The 22,689-nt window shown below is 39.7% G+C and overlaps 1 protein-coding gene across 3 annotated transcripts in view; it reads left to right on the top strand.

Moving 5' to 3' along the window:
* specc1 (sperm antigen with calponin homology and coiled-coil domains 1) overlaps positions 1–22,689 on the top strand; it is a 79,287-nt gene that overhangs the window by 56,129 nt on the left and 469 nt on the right. For all 3 annotated transcript variants that reach the window (XM_029447759.1, XM_029447760.1, XM_029447761.1), the window contains 5 exons: positions 948–1,092; positions 4,393–4,495; positions 16,574–16,690; positions 18,345–18,404; positions 21,318–22,689. The exon at positions 21,318–22,689 is cut by the window's right edge and continues 469 nt beyond it. In XM_029447759.1, the coding sequence (XP_029303619.1) occupies positions 948–1,092; positions 4,393–4,495; positions 16,574–16,690; positions 18,345–18,404; positions 21,318–21,407 (515 nt within the window). In that variant the 3' untranslated portion in view covers positions 21,408–22,689. The remainder of the gene's footprint in view (positions 1–947; positions 1,093–4,392; positions 4,496–16,573; positions 16,691–18,344; positions 18,405–21,317) is intronic.

Genomic DNA, 22,689 nt, shown 5'->3' with positions numbered 1-22,689 from the left:
ATTTAGTCTTGCTCACTGCTTCAGTGTCAATTAACGGCCAGAGTACTGCTGTGAGTCAGTGCTGAAATGTCTACACGCAGAGTTTAATGATACAATGAATAAAGATAAGCATTCATCCGACTTCTGTTGTTTTGTGGGTAGTTTTATGATTGTATTCTCAGAAAGAAAATACTATAAATGTATAGAAGTCCATAGTGGACTTTATTATAAAGATAATGTAAACTTGAAAATTAAAATGTTACAGCAGGTTAATAAAATTGCATTTTAAATTGAATTCTGACTTTAATGATGAAAGCACAAATGGAAAATTAGGCTACATTGTCTATATATATATTATTACATTTGATTTACCATTTGAATATTGTTTACTGTACAGCAGGTTTAGTCTTTGAAAATGAAATCTTAATCAGCTTTTCCATTTCCATTTTAACGTGGTCATAGAACGCTCGTTAGAGTATGTGAAAATGAAAATGCAAATTGGATTATTACATTTTCATTTTCAAATAACACATATACAAGTGGACAATTATATTTGCTATTTTTGAATTTGATTTTCAAGTTAACATTATCATTTTAATAAAGTCTCCTATGGGCTCTTAAAATGTCTGCAGGTGTTCCAGCTCCTTCCGTGAGGAGTTGACTGAGACACATACAGTAACTTTTTAATGTACGTCCGCTGTTCCAGTAAAACAGCAGGTGAAAGGTTCTTTGTGGCTATTTTGAGTATTTTGCAGACTAGGCTGAACTAAAGGTGACGTGGTATTCCCAGTCAGGACCCCTGAACTGCACAGTGACATGTCTTAGTAGATTTGAAAAATCTCTAACTTTTGTATAATCAGTCCTAAAGTGACACATCTGAATTTGGTTTTTCATTTTAAGAATAATATGATCCCTCTTTCCGGACTCCCTCTTCACATTCTCTTCCCTGCATCCTTCCACTCCCCCAGATAAGTTGTCGGGCTGCAGGGAAGACCTGAAACCTAACAGCTTAATGAGGAAGAGCCCTTCTCTGGAGTCTGTAATCAAAACCTCCGCCTCCCTCAGCGGCCGCTCAGCATCCTTCAGCTACAACCGAGGCAACAGCAAGCTGAGGTGGGCCTACCCAAATGATTTTGTCCTATTCACTGTGAGATCATTACACTTGTTTAGCTGTGCAGGGTTCATTGGAACAGGTGAAATCACCTTAACAAACCTCGTTACTCTGGACACAGCAAAACATTTGTGTCTTTTAGTTTAGGAGTAGAAAACATCCCTTTAATGAACGACTTCCCTACATGCTGGTTGGTTGTAGTTCCCAGAAAATGCAAATTGAATGTTGTGAAACCAGGCGTGTTCCGAGTTTGTGCGATGTTTAAAACATATCAGACATGCTCTGACTAACTCAACACTGCGACAAAACAGGCAGTGGAATAATGACTTACATTAAAAATCATTTCAGTTCCGCAGTTTTTTGGGAAACACAAGTTCCCCCTTAAGATCATTAATAATAGGTGTTGGTGTTAATGTAACTGTTACTTAGCAGTCTTTGAGGCATTTTACGTAACCACATACTGTACTGTGTTTCAGTTTTAAATATTTAAATCCCAGCTGAGAGACTTTGTACAAGTTGTATTGCCAACAGTGTTGACACAGATGGCTTTAACACAGTAAATGGAGTGTTCACTTATCAGAAAGGGAAGAGAGACAGACAGATGTTAAACAAATATGCTTTCATCTTCTGACCCTTCTGGCATTGCAGGCTTTTTGTCATTTTTCCCATACAGATCCTCCCTCTCCAGTGTGCAATCAAAAAACAATCGTAGCACTCCATGTATAGTTAGAGCCATGCTCAACTACCACTGCAACTGGGTGCATTAGAGGGAGATGACTCTGTTTACAGTGAGACAGTCAAACACACCCTCAACTTTAACCAACATATGTTCTGTTGACATTAATAAACACTTCAGTTATCAGGAAACTAAAAACCTGTCTGTCCAGCATCACCTCTTCTTCTTTGGTATCATAATAATATTGAACTCTCTGCTCTTCATCTGTATTTACAGTATTATTATTATCATCAGTGGTGGAAGAAGTTTTCAGATCCTTTACATAAGTACAAGTATTAATACCACACTGTTAAAGTGGTATTAATATGATATATTAAAAGTAATATTCCTGCCTTGGAAATGTTACTTAAGTAAAAGTATGCTAGTTTAATAACTGCTATACTATTATACATTATATCAATACTTTATTATTAGTCCTGCATTAATCCCATTAAGAGCAGCATTATTACAACTATTACAACTGTTTTGTGTAAAACTGCAACTAATCTGTAGAAAATGTTCTGAAATTAGTGAGAAATGCCGTCACAACCAACAGTACAAACCTCAACATTATTATCATACATTACAATATATATATATATATATATATATATATATATATATATATATATATATATATATATATATATATATATATATATTAAAAGAAAAAGCAGCAACTCTTCATATTTCTGAAGCTTGAAACAGTTGAAACGGTCAAAAAGATTTGTTGTTTCAGATGTACTTGTATAAACTGCTGAGTAGTTTAATTTATAAGAACATTTTTAAAAATCATGTGTTTTGCATGTAAAAAATCTTCATCTGTAAAGTAACTAGTAACTAAAGCTGTCAGATGAAGGAGTAAAAAGTCAAATATTTCCCTCTGAGTTGTCGTGGAGTAGAAGTAGAAAATCGCCTGAATAGAGAAGACAGTACTTAGTAAATGTGCTTAGTGAGATTCCACCCCGATCATAAGTGCCATCTGTCCGTCCATCTATCTAAATGTTCTCACATATTCATATGTTTGTACATTCTCAATGTGTGTCTCTGTAGTGCAGGCCTCTCTCTCTAACAGCAGATCAGCAGCTACATTACTGTGCTTGGTATGATTTCAGGGTTATGGTATAGCTGCTCTATCACTACTGATGCACTCTGCACCCCCCTGCAATATTTGCTGTTTCTGGCCTTGCACTGCCTCAAACAGAGAAATAATGAATATAACAGCAGAGCTGCTGTGACGTGTGAAATGTTTACCATGCTCAGAGCAACGACCGTCTCTCGTGGTGTTCCCATGGCCTCAGCACAAACCCCAGGGAGCAGACCCTCTGAATAACACTGCACACAGGCATTTAGGTTCTACCTCTCCTAATGTATGCGTCTTATAATAGTGCAATCAGTATATTGTATATAAATATGTAAGCACGAGTGCATGGAGATAGAATGGAAAAATAAGGTAGGGAGGGATGCAAAAAAAAAAAGCTGTGCTCCTGCTTTACATCCTACACTTCAAGCCAAACTGAACTCTCTGAGCTGTATGCAGTTGGCTTCACTCCAAAGTAATCTTAAACAAGCTCTGGACTTACACAAACACAATAAACTGCAAAGACGCTTACATCTTGTAATGATAATACAAGATCAAATTATAGAGTTCCATTTGCTGATGGTTTTCATAGGCGGAGCGTTTGGAAATTAGATCAACTGTGTAGGAAAGTAAAGGAATATCAAAGAATTGTATGAATGGATAACTTCAATTCTTTAATACTAGAACGGATTTTCATTTCCTCCCTCATGGGACAGTCTGTGCGACTATTGTTCAGTATCTTCATTATGCCTCTATGTCCACAGTATAAGGTTTTAAGCTATAGAGTGAATTGTGTTGCTACATATAAGCAGTGGTGGAATACATTGAAGTGAAGTGAAGTACATTTACTCAAGTATTTGTTTTTTACTCAAGTACTTTTATTTGTACATTTTTTAGGAATAATAATATAATAGTATTTTTACAGTTTAGTATTATTACTTTTACCTATTTAGTAAAGGATCTGAATACTTCTTCCACCACTGCAGATATGTTATTTGAAGACATCATATTTGACCATTATTTCATTTACTTGGTATATTCTCAAAATTTGATGCATCATGTTTTATTTCACACACGTGTTGCATTATATGGATCTTTTCAGCCATTTCCCTCTGGTGTGTGAACAGCACTGCTTGACTTTTTGAACTTTCCTGATCTAAAAAATAATATTTACAAAATAGTAGGGAATAACATGGTCCCGGGGGAACTTCCCTATCGGTCCCTGAGCACCTCACGAATCATGTGTTTTTACATCAGAGCCACATATGGACTTGATGAAGTGAGATCAAGTGATCCATTTTCTCATCTGAAACAGTTTCTGTCCTGTGTTTATGATTTATGAACAGGTGAAAGAAATCAGTAACTACTTGCAGAACTTGTATAATGTTGGTGTTTAATAAGATCTGTGTGGATGTGAAGATAATACGGGTAATCAAACATTACACTTATCATACTCCAAATGACATACGCTCTCTCTCTGTGTGTCTCATGTTTCCCTGGTGACAGTGTGGAAAGAAAGGACCCTTTGGCTGCACTGGCGCGGGAGTATGGAGGATCTAAGAGAAACGCTCTACTGAAGTGGTGCCAGAAGAAAACAGAAGGCTATCCGGTAGGGATCACAGGCCAGGGACCTCTCTCAAATACACGGCGGGCCACATTCACTTTCACACCCTGCTTTTCTCTGCATCTTTACTTTAATGTAACACTCGTCAGGTTTTCATTTAAAAGTGATATGACAGCTCCCACTGCCTCCCTGTGTATTGCAGTATTGCTGTGTCTGTGCCCTCAGGTCATTTCAGTTTTTCAGCCATCACTGAGGTCTTTGAGTGGCACATTACTGTGTTTGCAGACACACCATTCACCCACCTGTCATCTCACTGGGGATATAAAGTCACTGTGGCACAAAGGTAATGGAAACAATGATGCAAAGCACTCGGTGTTACAGACACAATGGATTTTTACACGTGTGTATTTATATAGCCCTGCTTGTTTGTATGCATGTTTATTTGTTCATGTATTGTTATTTTGTTGTGTCCCCATCTGTGTTCCCTGTGTCCATGGAGCCAAGTGTTGACAATCACCTGGTTTAGCTGCTCCCCTAATACCCAGTTTAAGGAGCCCATTAAGCCCAGTGGGATTAGAGATTTGTAATCATCATGTGTGTGTGCCAGCAGCATGCCAACCACCTAATGCTAAACTCTTACCACCAGACTGGTCCCAACCTGCAAACTCTAGTTTAGGAGGAACAGGAGTCGTTTCAGCCTTCTCAGCTTTCTGACAGAAGATTATTAAACATAAATGGCTGTGCGTCTGCCCCGTTTAGGGTCAGTCTAAGTATCAAAGGTCACGAGTGATGATAACTGCTATAAATAGACGCAGCTTTTCCAGTGATAAATGGTCTGAAAAATTGCATGAGATCAATAGTTTCTATTGCTCAAGCACAATGCGGCTCAGTGAACTTAGAGTCACCCTCCCTTCATCTGAGGTTGTTGATGTTTGATGGTCACACGGCGTGTGTGTCGGTAAAAAACACAGCAGATCCTCTGTGATGGAAATATCAGAACTGATGAGATAAAACTGCTGCTGACCGACAGACAGTCTGATGATCTGCCTGATAAGATGCTGGAGCTGTTTCCAGACTGGCATGGCGCACATATCTTAGATTCACACTCCTTTGTTTGACAGGGATCTTTGGGAAGCAGGAGTTTAGCGACACTGGTTTAGGATGGAAGGTCACAGGTTCAGTACCAATTTCTACCACCAGCTGAGTGCTTGTGGTAAACTTCCCCCACAAAAAGATCATTTGTATATCAATTACTCAGCCCGTATTACCTTTAATTTCAAAGTGTTTTAAATAGTACGATTTTTGCTAAAATGAATGTGTTTACGAAGTAGTGAACATACAACTGGATAAATGAGACTTACATTACATTACAGGTCATTTAGCGGACGCTCTTATCCAGAGCGACTTACAGTGAACTAACTACAGGGACAATCTCTCTGGAGCTAAATACCTTGCTCAGGTTAAGTATCTTGCTCAGGTTAAGTATCTTGCTCAGGGGTAATGCAGCGTGGTGGCAGCCCTGGTATTAAACTCACAACCATCTGGTGTTATATTTGGAAGGCATATCACTTTCTTAACAAGTTCAAGGTAACACAAGGTTGATATACAAATGAGGTTTTCTTTAAGAGCTTCCAGTCGAAGTGCTACAGAGGAAACCGACAAAGGAAAACTGAAACATTTGCTACACGAAATGTAATCAGATTAGTAGACGCTGTAACATTAAGTAATGCAGCTCAATAAAACAAACATTAGCAAATATTTACAGTTTACAAATTTAAGTTTTTAAAAAACAAGTGTGAAAATGCATGCAAAAGGTATGAAAAGTATTAATAATGCAGGATCACCCCTTTCTGATGCGTTGTTATATGTTGAAGGACTCACATCTGAGAAGTTGCAACAGGATCGTTTGGGCATCTTTGCTTGCTAAAAATTGTTGACAATTAATTTTCTGTCTATCAATTAATCAATGTTATTAATGCTTGATAGTGTTGCAGCTGTCTTTTTTGGTTTAGTTAAAAATTCTTAAAAGGCAATGACATTCATAAATAAATAAAAAGGCCTTAATTGGTATTAAAATGTCAAGTCTTAATAATGCTAAGACACGGAAAGTAGATTTTATGATTTGCTTCTTTCTGACATTGTAAAATCTCAAAAGTAATTGGTCAAATCTATTTTTTTTAAATAATTTACAAAATGCCACTTAACGTGAAAATGCACGTAAAACTCTTACATTTAATGACGAGTGGCAATAAAAAAGTCTTGAAACTAACTAAAGCTGTAGGAACCATGTTAAATATACAAACCTGTATCATATTTTATTCGTCCATCACATGCTTTGTAAAATCTTACTCTACCAAGTAACAAGTAATTATAACTGTGAAATAAATAAAGTGCTCTTAAGTTTAATACTTGAGTAAATGAGTTACTTTCTGCTTAAATGTAAATGGTTTCTTGTTCAATAGTAACCCAGATGGAATTTGCAAATCTCAGTTCAGTTCAGGACAGTTGGGTCCAGCGACATGAAACCCTTAATGGAGCCTCATTCCCATATAAGTATGGAACCTGTGATCCCCTGTTACAAAGGGCTTAGCAACACAGTGTGATTATTCGAAAGTATCAGGAATGCAATAAGAAGATTTGGCTGCGAGCAGTTTCAGTCTGTGGCATAAACAGTCCCGCCTGGAGTAACTGTGATCCTGCGTGTTTGTGCATTTTCTCCATGTGTGCCATGTGCCTGACCTGTAATTGGATTCATTAGCAGACTATTAGGCAGTTAACCTTAACGTGTCTATTTTTAGAACAAGTGTGACTGTAATATACTGTATTGATCATTTGCATATCTCATGCATATGTTTGCAGCAAACTTGTGGCAGTTTTTCACAAACCTTTTTAGAATAAGTGTTTTTTTTATGTCAAGAGGGAATAACTGTGGATTTCTTTGTAAACTTACTTTTTATTTCAATTCATGCGACAGTACAGACTATAGAAGTAAACATAAAGTCCACCACACAGTTTCTACAGAACTTCGTAACATGTAAGACACTGAATGTAGTGTACAGCACACTGTAAAGGCATCCAGCACGAAGGGGGAGATCAAGAGAAGCAGATGAGTTAAAGTTTCACTTATACGTTGGGACATCTGAGATATAGATGGAGAAAAAGGTCCTGCTACTTAGTCAGAAAGATTTCCCAAATATGTTGTACATTTGGTATTTAACTTTCCCCGCAGAGATAAACAAGAGCGGCTGTTTTTGACCTCTTGGGATTTTTGCTTTTTTCTGATGAATTCCTCTACCTTCCACTTGGATTTCAGTTTTTTAGGATGCGTGCATATGTACTGTATGTTTGCGTGTGTGACATATAGTGTTTGTGCATCAGTTACAGTAAGTTGACCCACGGGCCCACGCTCGAGTCTCACGGCGAGCTGAGGGGAAAAGGTTGCTGCGCTTCACATGTCTGGTGAAAGGTCAGGCTGTTGTAGAGTTATGTGGGCTGTGTCCACATGGAAGCCACATGCTTAATGCCCAGAGACTGACTGATCTGTCACACAGGTTGCAGCTCCAGGACAGAGATGACGACGATCAGACTCTTCAGGCTACATAATTAAATTATCACTTTTGAAAAGGCAGCTTTGACTATCGCTGTTCATTTTCATAACAAGCTCTTACATCATGCGCATCTGCCAGTGCGGAGCAAGCGCTGTGTGAGACAAAGGGTGGGGGGGGGGGGGGTCAGCCCTGTGTCAATTGTAATTACAGTCCTATTGTTGGCAGAGCTTTTGGTCAAACAACAGCCTAATTAAAGTGAAACAGAAAACGGGAGCTATTGTAAGTGGAGGTTATTTGATGTTGCCGAGAACTCAGTGAATCTGTGTGATTGTAGCTGAACACAAAGCCTGATGTCACACTTAGCCTGTTTACTGTGATCAATAAAGGGAAAAGAGTGCTCGTAATCATCACATGGAGAACATTCAATTAGACCACAGTGATGTACTGAAACTAAAATGAAACTTCAAAAGCAAAGCCATATATGTAAGATGTACGGACCTGAGGGGAATATTGTGGCAATATCACGAATCTCAGAACATTAACAATAACATTGAGTAAACATTCATATTTTTTTAAATATGCACCAGGCTAGAGGCTTCCTTGCACATTTTACAGCATTAGTTATCTGACAATCTCTTTAATATCCAAGCAAAATTAGTATGGTAACTGAAATATCCCTAATCGAATCCTAAATTGAATCCAATCGGGAAATCAGTGGATATTCCCTTGAAAGCAGTAACCATGGCCTACGTGCCTTAAATCATGCATCCAATTGTGCGGCCAGTGTGTGTAGATGTGTTGGTGTGAACATAGTCTGCCATATGTGTCTTGTCAGGGACAGTTTGTGACAGCTAACACGGTTAGAGAAAGAAAAGGGGAAACAAATTCATAAACACACACACACACACACACGATTTGCATGGCCGTGCTGTCACTGGAGAAGAGCCTTTGAACCCCTGAGGGGAAATGTGGTGTGTGTTCACCCACCAGCTGCCTCCATACCCCAGTAACGCAGAGGTCCTTAGAGCAGTTGAATACATGACCTGTGTTAAACTCTCAGCGGAGGAGGAGATGGGAGCCCAGACAGCCTCCGACACCTCAAATGTCAGATTCCTGGAAGCACAGATCGATCAGTGAGGACCTTAAGCTCGCTCTGATTGACTCTGCCCTGAGGGAGAGACTGAAGGGGGCTCTCACAGGAAATTGAAATTCACAAGGGATCCTGTGCACGTCAGCGCAGGACTGGACACACAACACAAAACTGCTTTGATACAACTTCTGTTACACTGGTTTTCAAAGCCGTCTGTAAGATACGACTCGAGCAAACATGTCGCTGCACAGCCTGAAACTGGATGTTTTGTGACTTCTATGTGTGTGTACATTTTCCTGCTCTCCATCTCAAAGTATTTATATTGTTTATATGGACATTGGGGTTGGACTGCCCTACAGTACAAGGCTTTGTGATCACAAAGCAAGCTGCCACATTTTCATGTCTAATTTTGAAGTTTTCATTTGCAAAATCTCCACACATTTGTCGTTTTCTATTTAGAAGCTAATGTCTACTCGTTGTGGGTCCAGTTTTACAAAAGTGGCCATTCTTTGGCCACGTTCAATAAGCAGAGGCTTTCTCGAGAGTCTGGTCTGTTGGGAAACACTCAGACTGTATATTTATCAGGCTCTTTGATGTCTTAACTTAGGACAGCTCCGGACAGCTTTTTAGACTTTTTTTTTCTTCTCAATTAACCATAGAAGCCAAACAAAAATAAATAAGCTGTTTGTTTAGGATGGGAACAATGAGCAAAGGCTCTGAACATTAGGTTCAGCTGGACCTGACAGAGCACAGCTCATCCGGCCACGTCTGGGAAACCCACACACACACAAAGCCATTGAAGAGGCAGGAATGGACCTCCAGGCGGGTGTGGAATGAAGGTCAGACATGGAGAAGGGGAAGAGGGTCAGAGATCAAAGAGTAACTATTACTGCAAAGTCTAATAATGTAGGATTATAGGTAATAGTGCTGTGAGTGAGATCAGCTGTGTTTGATCACAGTAGAGCGCTCACTGCAGTCGACTGGAATATCCTTTTATTTCTTTACATATTTGTATTAGCTTCTTTGAAACGTACAAAACAGCTTAGCTCTAATGTTGATGTTAATGTGACTGTAAGATGTGCCGTATCATTTTTGTTTTCCTCAAATCATCAATCATAACTACTAAACACTACCAATGGAAACAAGCCTGGGACTTGAGGTTGTCCTACTTAAGTGCAGAAAAAACATTGCGTAACTCTTGACATCTGGTGACAAGTGGTCGTGTCTGAGTTGAGTCAGATGGAGATCCAGAGAAAGGTCCAGGACGTGTTGAGTTCAGTAAAAGGTCAAGAGGCTGGGGATCTCTTTTGAAAACAATACACTGGTGATCAAAGATACAAAGTCTTAAAGTCAGAAGGTTATATTGAGAGTGAGAGGTAAATCATTAGTACAGCTGTATGTCAGGTGTGCTGTGTGGAGAATGTTTGATATGGTGAAGAGTGATATTATTTTGCGACAGCTGTGGATACATTTTAGTAGAATAACACTGACGTTGCGATATTTCTGTTTTCTGCGATAGATATTGCGATATGAAAAACTACAGCAATTTTCACCAGATGACCACAAAGTACCTGTTTGTAGTCATCATCCTTTCTGTAGCCAAAACATTTCCATACAGCTGACATTGTGTTTCTTTTGCAAACAAATGATCCTTCTCTGTGTTTTTCTTCTGTTCCTCGCTTATTTGACATTGCACGTCCTCCCCACTCTTTATCTTGTCCTGTGTCCTGAGTCCATTCAATCGTATGGAGACGGCTGAATCTATGGAGAGCAGCACTCCTTAGCTCCAGCAGCTCTGTGACCTTCACTGTTGCCCTGTCTTTATCTCCGTGGTCCTGCTTGCCTGGGCTTTCATCCTGTCATTGCTCATGACTATGACACATACATGGTACATTAGGGCATTCACCCCCTCTCTCTGTCCCTCCATTTCAAACTTTCTCATCTCATTTTCGTTGTTTTTCTCCTCCTCTGTCCTTGTTTACTCTTCTTGTTTTTGTTTCTTTCTCACATTTCAGTCTTGGTCGTTTATCTTCTTGTTGCCCTACTCATTCAGTCGAGGTGAGGTAAAGAGATTCTGTGAAATGTACTGAGACTATCTCATCAGTCAGAAGCCTCTCAGGCTTCACGTCGCCTGCTTTCACACTTTGGACGGATGGCTTTTTAACAAACTGTGTGTGCATGTGTGTGTCTCCATCCCTTACTGCCCGCTCGTCGCTGCATGTTGCCTTGTGCTTTGGTGTTTTTTCAATCAATCTTGATCTGTGAGTAAGAGCTTAATATTGTAATATTGGCACATTGATATCTGGGTGTCAAGTGTCATGAAATGAGGGGCTGTACTCCTGGATGCGTCACCAGTCCGGTAGCATTTACATGTGTCAGCAGAGACAGCACACACCTAACTTTCATTGCTGCACACAGTGTTAAAGTGCTGTCGGCGTGATGTTTAGTGCCTGACTCGTGTCCGGCTCGTCTGTGAATTCCATTTCTAAATGTTTTACAGTTGAGAGGATATGCTATCTAATATCATATATATATATATATATATATATATATATATATATATATATCATCTATATATCATCTATATATATCATCTATAAAGCATTTTCAGCATCTTTTCTGTGAGGATTTGCTTTTTATGACCTGACAGTAATAAATCATCGTCAGTTGCACGCCTGGTCACATGTTTTGTTTTGTGAACTATATAAAAAGTTAAAATATTACATTAAGTTTCTACAAACCTCCCATCACTTTTTCCCGCTGGCATTTTCTAGGGAAGCTGGTAATATTTTTGGTGCCTGCTTTTTGTGACATCGGCCAGATCTTTCAAATAAGCTGTCTTTCTTTTTAAACTGTGCACCATTACAAGTCTGAGAATCGGTGCTGTAGCTTGATGGGGCCATTCCAGTCTTTGTCTGTCTGCATTTTATTACCTGATGAAATTTTCCAGGCCCATTTTCACTTAATTGAACTACTGATGCTATCATAAATCTTATCTGCTTCACACTTTAAGGCAGACGAAAGCAAATATACATGGATCAACTCGACATCATCTCTTTCTTTTCTCTCTGTACAAGCCCATGCTTCTCTCACGTGCTTTCTTTCTCTAAGCCCTAAAAAGCGACGGCTCTGCCTTTTGTGCCGAGCGAGACGCTTCCTGTCGCTTGATGCTGTGTTTGCTTTTCTGAGCCGGCTCCCAGAGAGCTGTTGTTGTCCGCTGCTGTTTTAGCATTCATGCCTCTCCCTCTCTCTCTCTCTACCCTGAACGAATCCCAAACCCCCCTCCACCCCACCCACCCAACCCAACCCCTTTCCTCTCCCAATCCCACCCTGAACACGAACATTGCTACATGCAAGTATTAGGACATGTGTTCCCCTCAGATCACCCAGACACACTGCACTCTGCAACCTCTCTTATCAGCTTATTTGTCATTGTTTATCTTAGTCTTTGGGGACTGATTAACTCCCTATCACTCCCTCTGTGTGAGTGTGTGTGTGTGTAATGTATGTGCAGACACACACACACACAGTGCCAATAGAGAGAGTAGTGGGGAGCTATGAGAGGAATGTGGGCTGACATGACTGCACAGGTCTGCTCTGCAGACATAATAGACAGGCGGTGACTAATGGAGAGGAGATTCTCACTCAGCGTCTGTTGTACCATTGAAGCATCACATTATCAAAACGTTCTCTGCAGAATAGATATCACTCTTGAGAGTCATGTAAAACATTGCTGTTAATTCATGTTGGTATCAAAGTGTTTTTTAAAGTATATAATGATGTTTTGTTGTTTCCTTTATGATGATCATAAGTTAATGTGACTGCGGGTGATTCTCGATCACACACAGATTGACTGTATTGCATGATAAATAATAGTGAGCGTGAACAAAGCCTGAGCCCAGCACTATGCATCCTGTTTGGCTTTATTCAGATGAAGCAGCTGCTCCGTCAGATCTCATTGTGACTACAAACGCTCGGAGGCTTTCCCCGATGACTCAAGTTGGACAATAATTGGCTGAACCTTTCTTACTTATTTAGGTTTTTAACAAATCAGATTTAAGGCGCACTGGTAGCCGTGAGGAAAATTCAAACTATCAATTTCAGATTAAGGGAAATGTCTAACAGTAACAATATTGAATATTTACTGTATGTTAATATTTAAAAAACACTTGCTAACATAATTAGCTAATTAGCACCAAACTTTGAGTACAAAGTTTATGGGAGCCAGAGCCTTCAGCTATCAAGCCCCTCTCCAGTGGAACCAGCTTCCAGTTTGTGTTCGGGAGGCAGACACACTCTCCATATTTAAGAGTAGGCTAAAGACTTTCCTTTTTGATAAAGCTTATAGTTAGGGCTGGCTCAGGTTTGCCCTGGATCAGCCCCTAGTTATGCTGCTATAGGCTTAGACTGCCGGGGGACACCTCCCTGCTCTCTTCCTTCTCTTCCTCTCTCCTCCCCTCCCTCTCTATCTGTATGCATTTATGTAAATGTATGTTACTAACTATCATCCCCGGAGTGTCTGTCTCTCATGTGGCAGGTTGCCACTGATAAAGTTTACGTCAGGATCATGAATCGTGGCTGCGCCTGCTGACCTGGTCCTGCTGGACACCGGGAAGCCTTATTGACATTTTCCTGGATTCATCCAAACTTTCTCTTTTTTTTTCCAACACAACATAATTTCTGTCAAATGTTGTATTTGTACTATGTTGTTTATCCTGTACACACGACATCTATTGCACGTCTGTCCGTCCTGGGAGAGGGATCCCTCCTCAGTTGCTCTCCCTGAGGTTTCTTCCATTTTTTTCCCCTTTAATTTTGGGGTTTCTTTTAGGAAGTTTTTCCTTGTGCGATGCGAGGGTCTAAGGACAGAGGGTGTCGTAACCTGTACAATCTGTAAAGCACACTGAGACAAATGTATCATTTGTGATATTGGGCTGTATAAATAAATTTGATTTGATTTGATTTGATTTGACAGCTTGTTTTGGAGTAGGGCTGTTGTCACAATATCAGATTTTCCGCTACATGATTATCGTGGGCAAAATCATTCACGATCATGCTTGAATCTCTATAGAACATTTTAAAATAATAATTATAATGCTATCAGTCAAATTCATCTTTAACTTTGTTTATTGTGTGTTTTGTCTCTCTCTCTGGTAAATTAATTAAACTCAAAATACGAGAGTCTGTTACCATGACTGTACGAAAGTGTATATTTATTATGCGCTGGATTATTCACACAATATTATCATCCGTGTATTATTACCAAGATTTGAGTTTTAAAATAGTTCATCCTTGTGAAGGAGGCCACCATCCGTTCTGCCGACCAGCCACTCTCTCTCGATATTCATCCTAAAACAAGACAGTCTATAAATTGTTTACCTAAAGATGGATCACCTAGATGGCTCCTCAAATCCTCGTCAACACATTCTCAGTGACACCGTCAAAGATAGCATCGATATCTGAGAATGGCCTGGTAGAGGTTGGCATTTGACCTAAAGCCTATTTGAATGTGATCATTTGACCTAAAGCCTTATTTGGATTTCTTCTGACAAGACAGTCACAGCTCCAAATATGTACCTGTATTAGGGTTTGAACATATTGACATGTGTATACTAAGAATAGTTATGGAAATTGGTCCAACATTCCTTAACAATGCTGTGACAACCATGAATGTCTGTACAACATTTGATGGCCATACATTAAATATTTGTTGAGATACTTTATCCTGGAGCAAAATGGTGGACTGACCGAACTCAAAAGTAGATACAAATAAATGAGCGTTCAAATTTAGATAAAGGCACATTTTCAAACCAGTGACCAGTAGTGACCATGGCGATCGGCAGGTTACGTGTATGTCAATTCAACAACAACAAACCAACATGCCACTATTGCTGTTAAGGCAGGACATGCATCTCACCTTGAAACTACAGCTAGTGTTAGGATGAGGTAACTGCCGTCCATAACGCCAAAGCAGACGACTGAAGGCAATCGGAAATGACAAATCTGTCAATAGTTCGAAGGAGCTCAGGGGATATTCATTACTTATTATTTCTTGTCCTCGGGAGCCAGAAATCTTCTTTTTTTCTATCCTAACAGATAGTTAATTACATTCCCCTGGCATCACATGTATGGATCAGTCACTGGTTAGATTAGCTTTGGTCCTCGGGGCCAGAATTGAAGAGCACTGGTTTAGAGCAAGAGTAAACAAACATATGGCTGAATGTCTAATCTTTAGCTTCTCACTAGAGCCAATGCTTTGTGTACAGACACACACATGTACTCATAGATATTTGGTGTAATGTCCCAAACAATAAAAAAATAAAGATTATATTCCCTTAATAAAAAGTCTACTGAAACAGAGCACATTTCACTTTCTTATTTTATGTCTTTTTACTTTTTGCAGTGTGGGAACAGTACGACAGGGCTTCTTCTCTTATCTGGAAAGACACAACTCAGCTCCCAGCTGAGTACCACACACATCCACAGCAATGAAAAGGCTATTTTAAGAAAATAGGGATCTTCAGCCTGTAAACAGGCGTAATCATTTGTAATATATCAGTGTGAGCGGCTAGAGGGATGATAATGTTGGATTTTCAGTCGGTCCACCAGTTTGTTCCAGACTGAAATAGTGCAACAACATTTGAATGGATTGCAATAACATCTTTTACTGGCATCCATGGTCCCCAGAGGATAGGACTTCAGGATCTCCTGAAGCTACCAGTATGTTTCTACAGACATGCTTGTTTGTATGTTTAAACTGTTTAAATGGCTAACTATTCCACTAGCGTCACCTTGAATTTTTTTAGTGAACTGTCGCAACAACTATTGGGTGAATTGCCATTGAAATTTGATACAGACATTCATGATCCCCAGAGGATGAATTGTACACCATCAACAGGTCAAATGTTGAATCCTTTGGTTGATGACCAAATGCCTGCACATTAATATAAATATGAGAGGTCTCTGAAGCCTGAAGAGGAAGACACAGGAAATACCTTATCTATCTAACAGGAAGCCTGCAATGCCAAACACTGACCCGGAGTAAGTCTTTGCTCTGAACACTCTACTATTATCAGAACCTGAATACGCTGTATAGTGTATGAGGTAATGATGCTCTGTGAATCGCACACACACACAAAAACACAGTGTGTGTATGTGCTGCTATACAGGTTCTTCTCCCAGAAGAGAGGTCAGCGAGAGCATCGGGGGCTTTTATGGGATGTAAGGAGAAGATCATCCTAACATTCTCCAAAGGAAACACAGCCAGGCATTAATGGACTCTGAAAGACCAATAACAGCATATAATAGCGTTCAATTAAAATGTTCATGCTGTTTCTTCTGGTTCTATGACTTAATGGCTTTTTTCATGGCCTGGTCATGTTGTAAAGAGGCCATTTGCTCACAAATGATGAGCACTTTAAGCTCGTTATGAATGATATTGGTTTTGACTTGTTTGTGACTTCTCTGTTTTCGTTTTTTCTGCAGAATATTGATGTGACCAACTTCAGCAGCAGTTGGAGTGATGGCTTGGCTTTCTGCGCCCTCTTGCACACATATCTGCCCGCACACATCCCTTACCAGGAACTCATCAATCAAGATAAGGTAGAAAACTACAGGACAAACACTCAAGTACTAATCTCACACCAGTTTCAGTCTTAACAGGTCGATCAGTGCATAGATGGATAACTGAACGGACCCAAAGTGCCCTGGCCTTCAGCTACAAAATTTCAATCAAAGAGAAATGTATCGACCCGGAAGAGATTCAAAATGACCACTAAGAAACATGAAATGACAACAAAGAGAAGCATAACACCTGCAAATATACACAAAACAACTTCAAAGATACACAAAATGACGACAAAAGAGGCTAAACAACTAAACAACAGTCTGTGTATCTTACTCTTATGTAGGAGAGGTGTTGGGGTCTTTTGCATGCCCAGGGGCCCAATGTATCAAAATCCGCCCAATGGGGTCAGTGCCTCACTAGCAGGTAATAAATGCAACCTAAACGCACTAAACTGATCGGATATTGATGTATTTATAGAACACATGTACAACCCCCAGATCTAATTGCCAACTCATTTGCATATTTAGACTCAGTTATCACCGGGTCATGACCCACACATACTTAAACACCTATACGCGAGCAATCCTGTTGTTTTGTACCAGAACAGTGAAGTCACTCACATGTACTGCACAGTGCATAGTGTAAATGTCACAGAGCTCCACGAAGGTTACCACAACAATGACTGGATGCTTTGCTGACACAATCCTTTCCTGCGTACAAGGTTGAGTTGATCCAAGATGAATTCAGAGAAGGCAGTTGCATTTAGTAAGGTGATTTCTTCACAGAAAGTATAGCTATTATTTATCTGAACCTGCAGCGCATATCTTCTCTGATTTGTGAGTCGAGCAAACAAACTACATGTTCATTCATGTTGTCCTTTCCCCAACTTGTAGAATTGTTTCTCCAGAAAATAAAGCACATAAAGCCACAACAAGTTGTTTGTGGAAAATGTGAACCTGTAAACTGTGAAAAAGGTCTGAGAGATGCGTTTGGCAAATAAAATCTCTGTAATGCTTAGAGTCTTGCAATTACTTTAGCTTCAAATAGGTACAATCCTTTAAGTGCTATAGCTTCACCAATGCAACATACAATAAAATAAGAAAACGTTTTGTTTCTTCATTCACCGAGGTGAAGTCGAAACAGGTGAGTTTCAGTCTGCGACGGAAGGTGTGAAGACTGTCTGCTGACATGACATCAATGGGGAGGTCGTTCCACCATTTTGGAGCCAGGATAGCAAACTGGCAGGTTTTATTTGAGGGGAATCTGGGTCCCACTCGCAGTGAGGGAGTAGCGAGCCGATTGGCCGATACAGAGCGAAGTGAACGTGCTGGGGTGTATGGTTTGACCATGGCCTGGATGTAGGAAGGGGCTGCCACTGGTAACCAGTGAAGGGAGCGGAGGAGCGGTGTTTGGTGGCTTGAATAAGTTCTATATTCTATACTAAAGTCCACACTTTGATAAGTGATTAGTGCTGAATCTAAAGGAATTCATGTTAATTAGGCTCACAGTATAGCTTTACACTACACTCGCTAAGACTTACATATGTTTTAGAGTGTCTCTTTGGTGTTCATAAGGGTTCAGAAATGTGTTTGTGGGCTTATTGTTGCTGCTTGAACCTCCATGTGTGGTGTTGCAGGATGACGGGGTGCAGGGAGTTTCACAGTGTCTGAATGTTGTGTTTTTCTTCAGGTTCGGAATCTGACCCTGGCTTTCCATGCTGCAGAGAGCATTGGGATCAAACCCTCTCTGGTGAGTTGAGCTGCCGCAGACCTCACATACACTCTCCGATAACACAAATTGGAAACAGTACACTTTAAATTGCCCAAATTTTAGGATGCTTTGGAACAGAGATGCCCCAAAACCATCTTTCCTCCTGACAGTCCTGAGCTTAACTGTGTCCTATCAGTTAGCCAGTGAGTCATTTCTCGCTGGATATACCTCAACCCTGTGCTTCAAATGACACTTTGTGCTGGAAATGACACTTTTCAACAAGTGGAAAACTAACATTACATAATTCCAATGTAATTTATCTTTGATTAGCTTAGTTGTGAAAACATTTGAGACTTTCTCAGAAATGGCGTGAGTAACAAACAACTGCTCCACCGAAAACATATTTACATTTCCCAAATCCCTCCATGATTTTTCATGCCGTAAACAAAGTAACTTTCATATTTACTTCTAGTAAAGCAGTGCAATGTGCTTATGGTAGCACATTTGGAGTGAACTGTCCATCTCTTAAAGGAACAGTTTGAACATTTTGATATGAGATACATATGCTTCATATCTGTCTGTTAAATACAAATCTAGAGCCTGGAAACCGTTAGCTTAGCATCAAGACTGGAAGCAGGGGTAACAGTTAGCTTGACTGTTGCCAAAGGTAAACAAGCACCTGTAAAGCTCACAAATAAAGACGTCGTGTCTCGTTTGTTTAATCCCTACAGACACTTAAGTTTATGAAGACTAAGCATCTACAGCCAAGCTAGTGGCTCTATGAGGCTGCACTCAGGCACAGCCATGCTTTGAGCTAAATGCTAATGTCAGCATGCTAAAATGTAGATGTTTATCATGTGTAACCTTCTATCATGTTCACCAGTTGTAATGTGTTCTCACAACATGAGCAAACAACCTCATTACTGTCATCACATTTTGACCGAGATGTTTTGACTAAATCCTGATTGGTGCTGGGAAGTAACTGCAAACCATTGAGGAAAACCAATTCAGAAATCTTTCCTGTGAAAAACCGTTGCTGTTTGCTGAGTATCCGAGACATAATAATAATAATAATAATAATAATAATAATAATAATAATAATAATAATAATAATAATAATTATAATTATAATAATAATAATAATAATAATAATAATAATACATTAGATTTGTATAGCGCTTTTCTAGAAACTCAAAGACGCTTGACAGAGTGAGTGACACAAAGAGACGGTCAGTGGTTGAAGACATGTAAGGGTTTAACTAATGTAACCTCTCCCCCCCTCTGTTCTACATCTGTGCATGACGTCTCACCTTGTTACTCTCTCTGCACTTCTGATGACAGCTTCATGATTTGAGGAACATTGATGAATGAAATGAGATGAATATTTGTATATTTGTTCTCTCTGAGAGTCCAACCAGAAGAACTACTCTGTTAGATTAGAAAATACACAACCAGTCCAACAGTTTATTTGCTCTACAAGTGAAAGACGTCAGCCAGGAGGTGAAATAGGCTTGTTCACTGAGAACAAAGGTCATATTTCTTATTAATTTCGTATTTGTGGTTACAAGATTGATTAGGGGAAACTCATGACTTCCAACTTCTGTTGCATAAACAGAAGTGTCAGACAGCCCGGAGAGGAGCTACTCATCCTCAGTTGAGACATCGTGGAAGTGACTGTACTGAAGCTTCTGTATAAATATGAGCTAAGGGAAGCTGCAGTGACGCCGGCTCCATACGGCGTCACATGGAAGTCTGTTTCACTGTCTGACTCATCGCTGTCGGCTGGGATTTGTCTCTGAGTGGCCGAATGCAGCTTCACACAGCTTATTGGAGTCTTGAGTTAAGAGGAGTCTCATAATACTGTAGATTACAGCCTCAGCAGCTTAAGCTCATTTTCTACGATGGTATAGGGCCATTATTTATCCAATTATAATTACGGAGCCAGGGGGGAAGATAATATTCAGAGAAAAGCTCAACATTTCTGAGATTAAAGTTGTACATTTACGAGAAAACTTCACAAATTTGCAATAAAAAAATCTAATATTCTCTGAGATAAAAGTCACAGATTTCTGAGATGTGACGAGGTTGATCCAACTGTGCAAAGAGGAAAATTTGTGATTTATTCTCAAAGATTATGATTTATAATATCCCAGAATATTTGAGTTTTTCTCTCTTAAATGTACAACTTTAATCTCAGAAATTCAGAGTTTTGTCTAATACGCCCTCATACCTGTTCTGAAACAGACATCATTTCATACTGAGCAGCACAACACATTTATGTGTCCTGTGAAGCCCCTCACTCACTCAAACACTTAACTCTTGCATCAAAAGTAAATAACTTCATCAGCGCAAAATGGAACGTCCCTTTCTCATTGGTTGGGTCAAGGCAGTCAAATATCTAAGGAAATGTATCAGCATTACAGAGGAAACTAAAATGATGGGTTTTTTATTTTTTTATTTCTCATTTAACTTCATTTAACGGTCGTCCAATAATAAAATAAAAATAATAGATATCCTTAACAGCTGACAAACAAACACCAGTTTCATCAACTTGTTCACCCTCATTCACAGCGGGTACAAGAATGTAAAACACAAAAATAAACGAGGAAAATGAAAATACATAAAAAAGCATGTAAGCAAGAAACTATTTAATAATACAAAACAAATGTAAATTTACATTTTGGGTTGTGTCGGTCTGTGTGATGTGATGAAACTTGCAGATGTTGCATGTTCTACATTCTGGTGTTAAAAGTGGATTTGACAATCTGCTGTAGTTTGGAAAATCTCTAACATTCACATTCTGGAAGACGCCAGATCCACAATATATCAACAATGACTTCATAATAATGCTGCTCACCATTTATGGTTACACTTTTGTGATCACACAGAGGGTCCTCGCAGAATACAAGAAATTTACATAAAACCAGATCAGAATCTTTGTGTTCCTAACAGGACATGGAGGAGCTGATGAAGACGGACAGGCCCGACTGGCAGAGCGTCATGCAGTACGTCTCTCAGATCTACAAGTACTTTGAGACCTGACGGACGGGAAAAGAGCAGCTGGAGACCGATGATCGGAGGCACTGCAGCACTTTTCTGTCGCCGTTTGTCAGCCTGACATTCACCTGAACCCTTCTGCTGCTCACTGTTTGACACGAGAGACATGACCGAGGAATTCTCTTTTCTTGAGAAATTTTAAACTGCTGATTTCTCATTTGAGAAACACATTGAGCACCGAGGCCCACATTTACAAAGATTGCAGTCAGGAAACACATGACCTTGTTCATTTTTACAAGCTTAAAGGGACAGTTCACCCCAAAATCAAGTGCGATTGACTGAGTGTTGGAGACATCAACCTTCTGCCTTCTCTACAATATAATAGATGCAGATGCACTCGGCTTGTGGTGCTCAAAGCGGCAAAAAAATTCATTTGAAAAACTCAACAGCAATGTCTCTTAAACCTGGTTAATCAAGATAATACACAGACTGTGTTGTGAGCAGAAGGAAGTGTGCATCTACTCATGAACAAGAGGCTCGTGACAGCACGAGATGTAAACATTAATGCCGTCCTCCTTGGCTGAGCTGCAACATTAGCTAGCTCAGTGGTGCGAGGTGAGCGTGGTTAGTGGGAGAGGTTTGGTAAAAGAAAATAGTTCCTACATGAAAACGGCTCACAACGAGGTCTGTGGAATATCTTGAGTAAACAGGTCTTGATTTCTGGAAACAGACTTTGCTGTTGAGTTTTTCAAATGTATTTTTCTGCCTCTTTAAGCGCCACAAGCCGAGTGCATCTAGTTCCCTTATATTACAGCGAAGGCAGAAGTCTCTACAGCCGATAGATGATAAATAGCACTACAGGTAAGTATTATAGTGAACTGCCTCTCTAAAGTGTTGATTGAGCATCTGATTCACATTTAAATGAAAGCAGACAAACAGATTATGGTGCAAAATACTTTTGCTAATTATCAGTGTTGTTTGTCTGTGGTCGTTTTCAACATGTGCCAAATCTTCTGCCAAGACACAACTTGTACCAGACTATCTGCATGGTGAAAGTGTAACCTTCTGTCTGAGTGCGCAGTGTGAAGCCAAACTATCGGTGAATTTCGTTCGGTTTGCCTCAAACAATCCATCACTTCTCATACTGAGGCTGATTGTGAGTGCTGGAGTTGTACTTTGAAGAGCACAGATGTATTTTGAACTGACAGGTTTGAGTTGAACTGAAGTCTTTATATTTTTCACTTTTAATTGTGTGCGTCCTTAAGAACAGAAATCAGACGAACCCCAGCTGCCGTCTGTGATGCAACACTAAAAAGATCATTTAACA

Source organism: Cottoperca gobio, chromosome 14, assembly GCF_900634415.1.
Source record: "Cottoperca gobio chromosome 14, fCotGob3.1, whole genome shotgun sequence".
In the NCBI taxonomy this organism is placed as follows: domain Eukaryota; kingdom Metazoa; phylum Chordata; class Actinopteri; order Perciformes; family Bovichtidae; genus Cottoperca; species Cottoperca gobio.
This window is presented reverse-complemented; position numbering and strand designations above follow the sequence as displayed.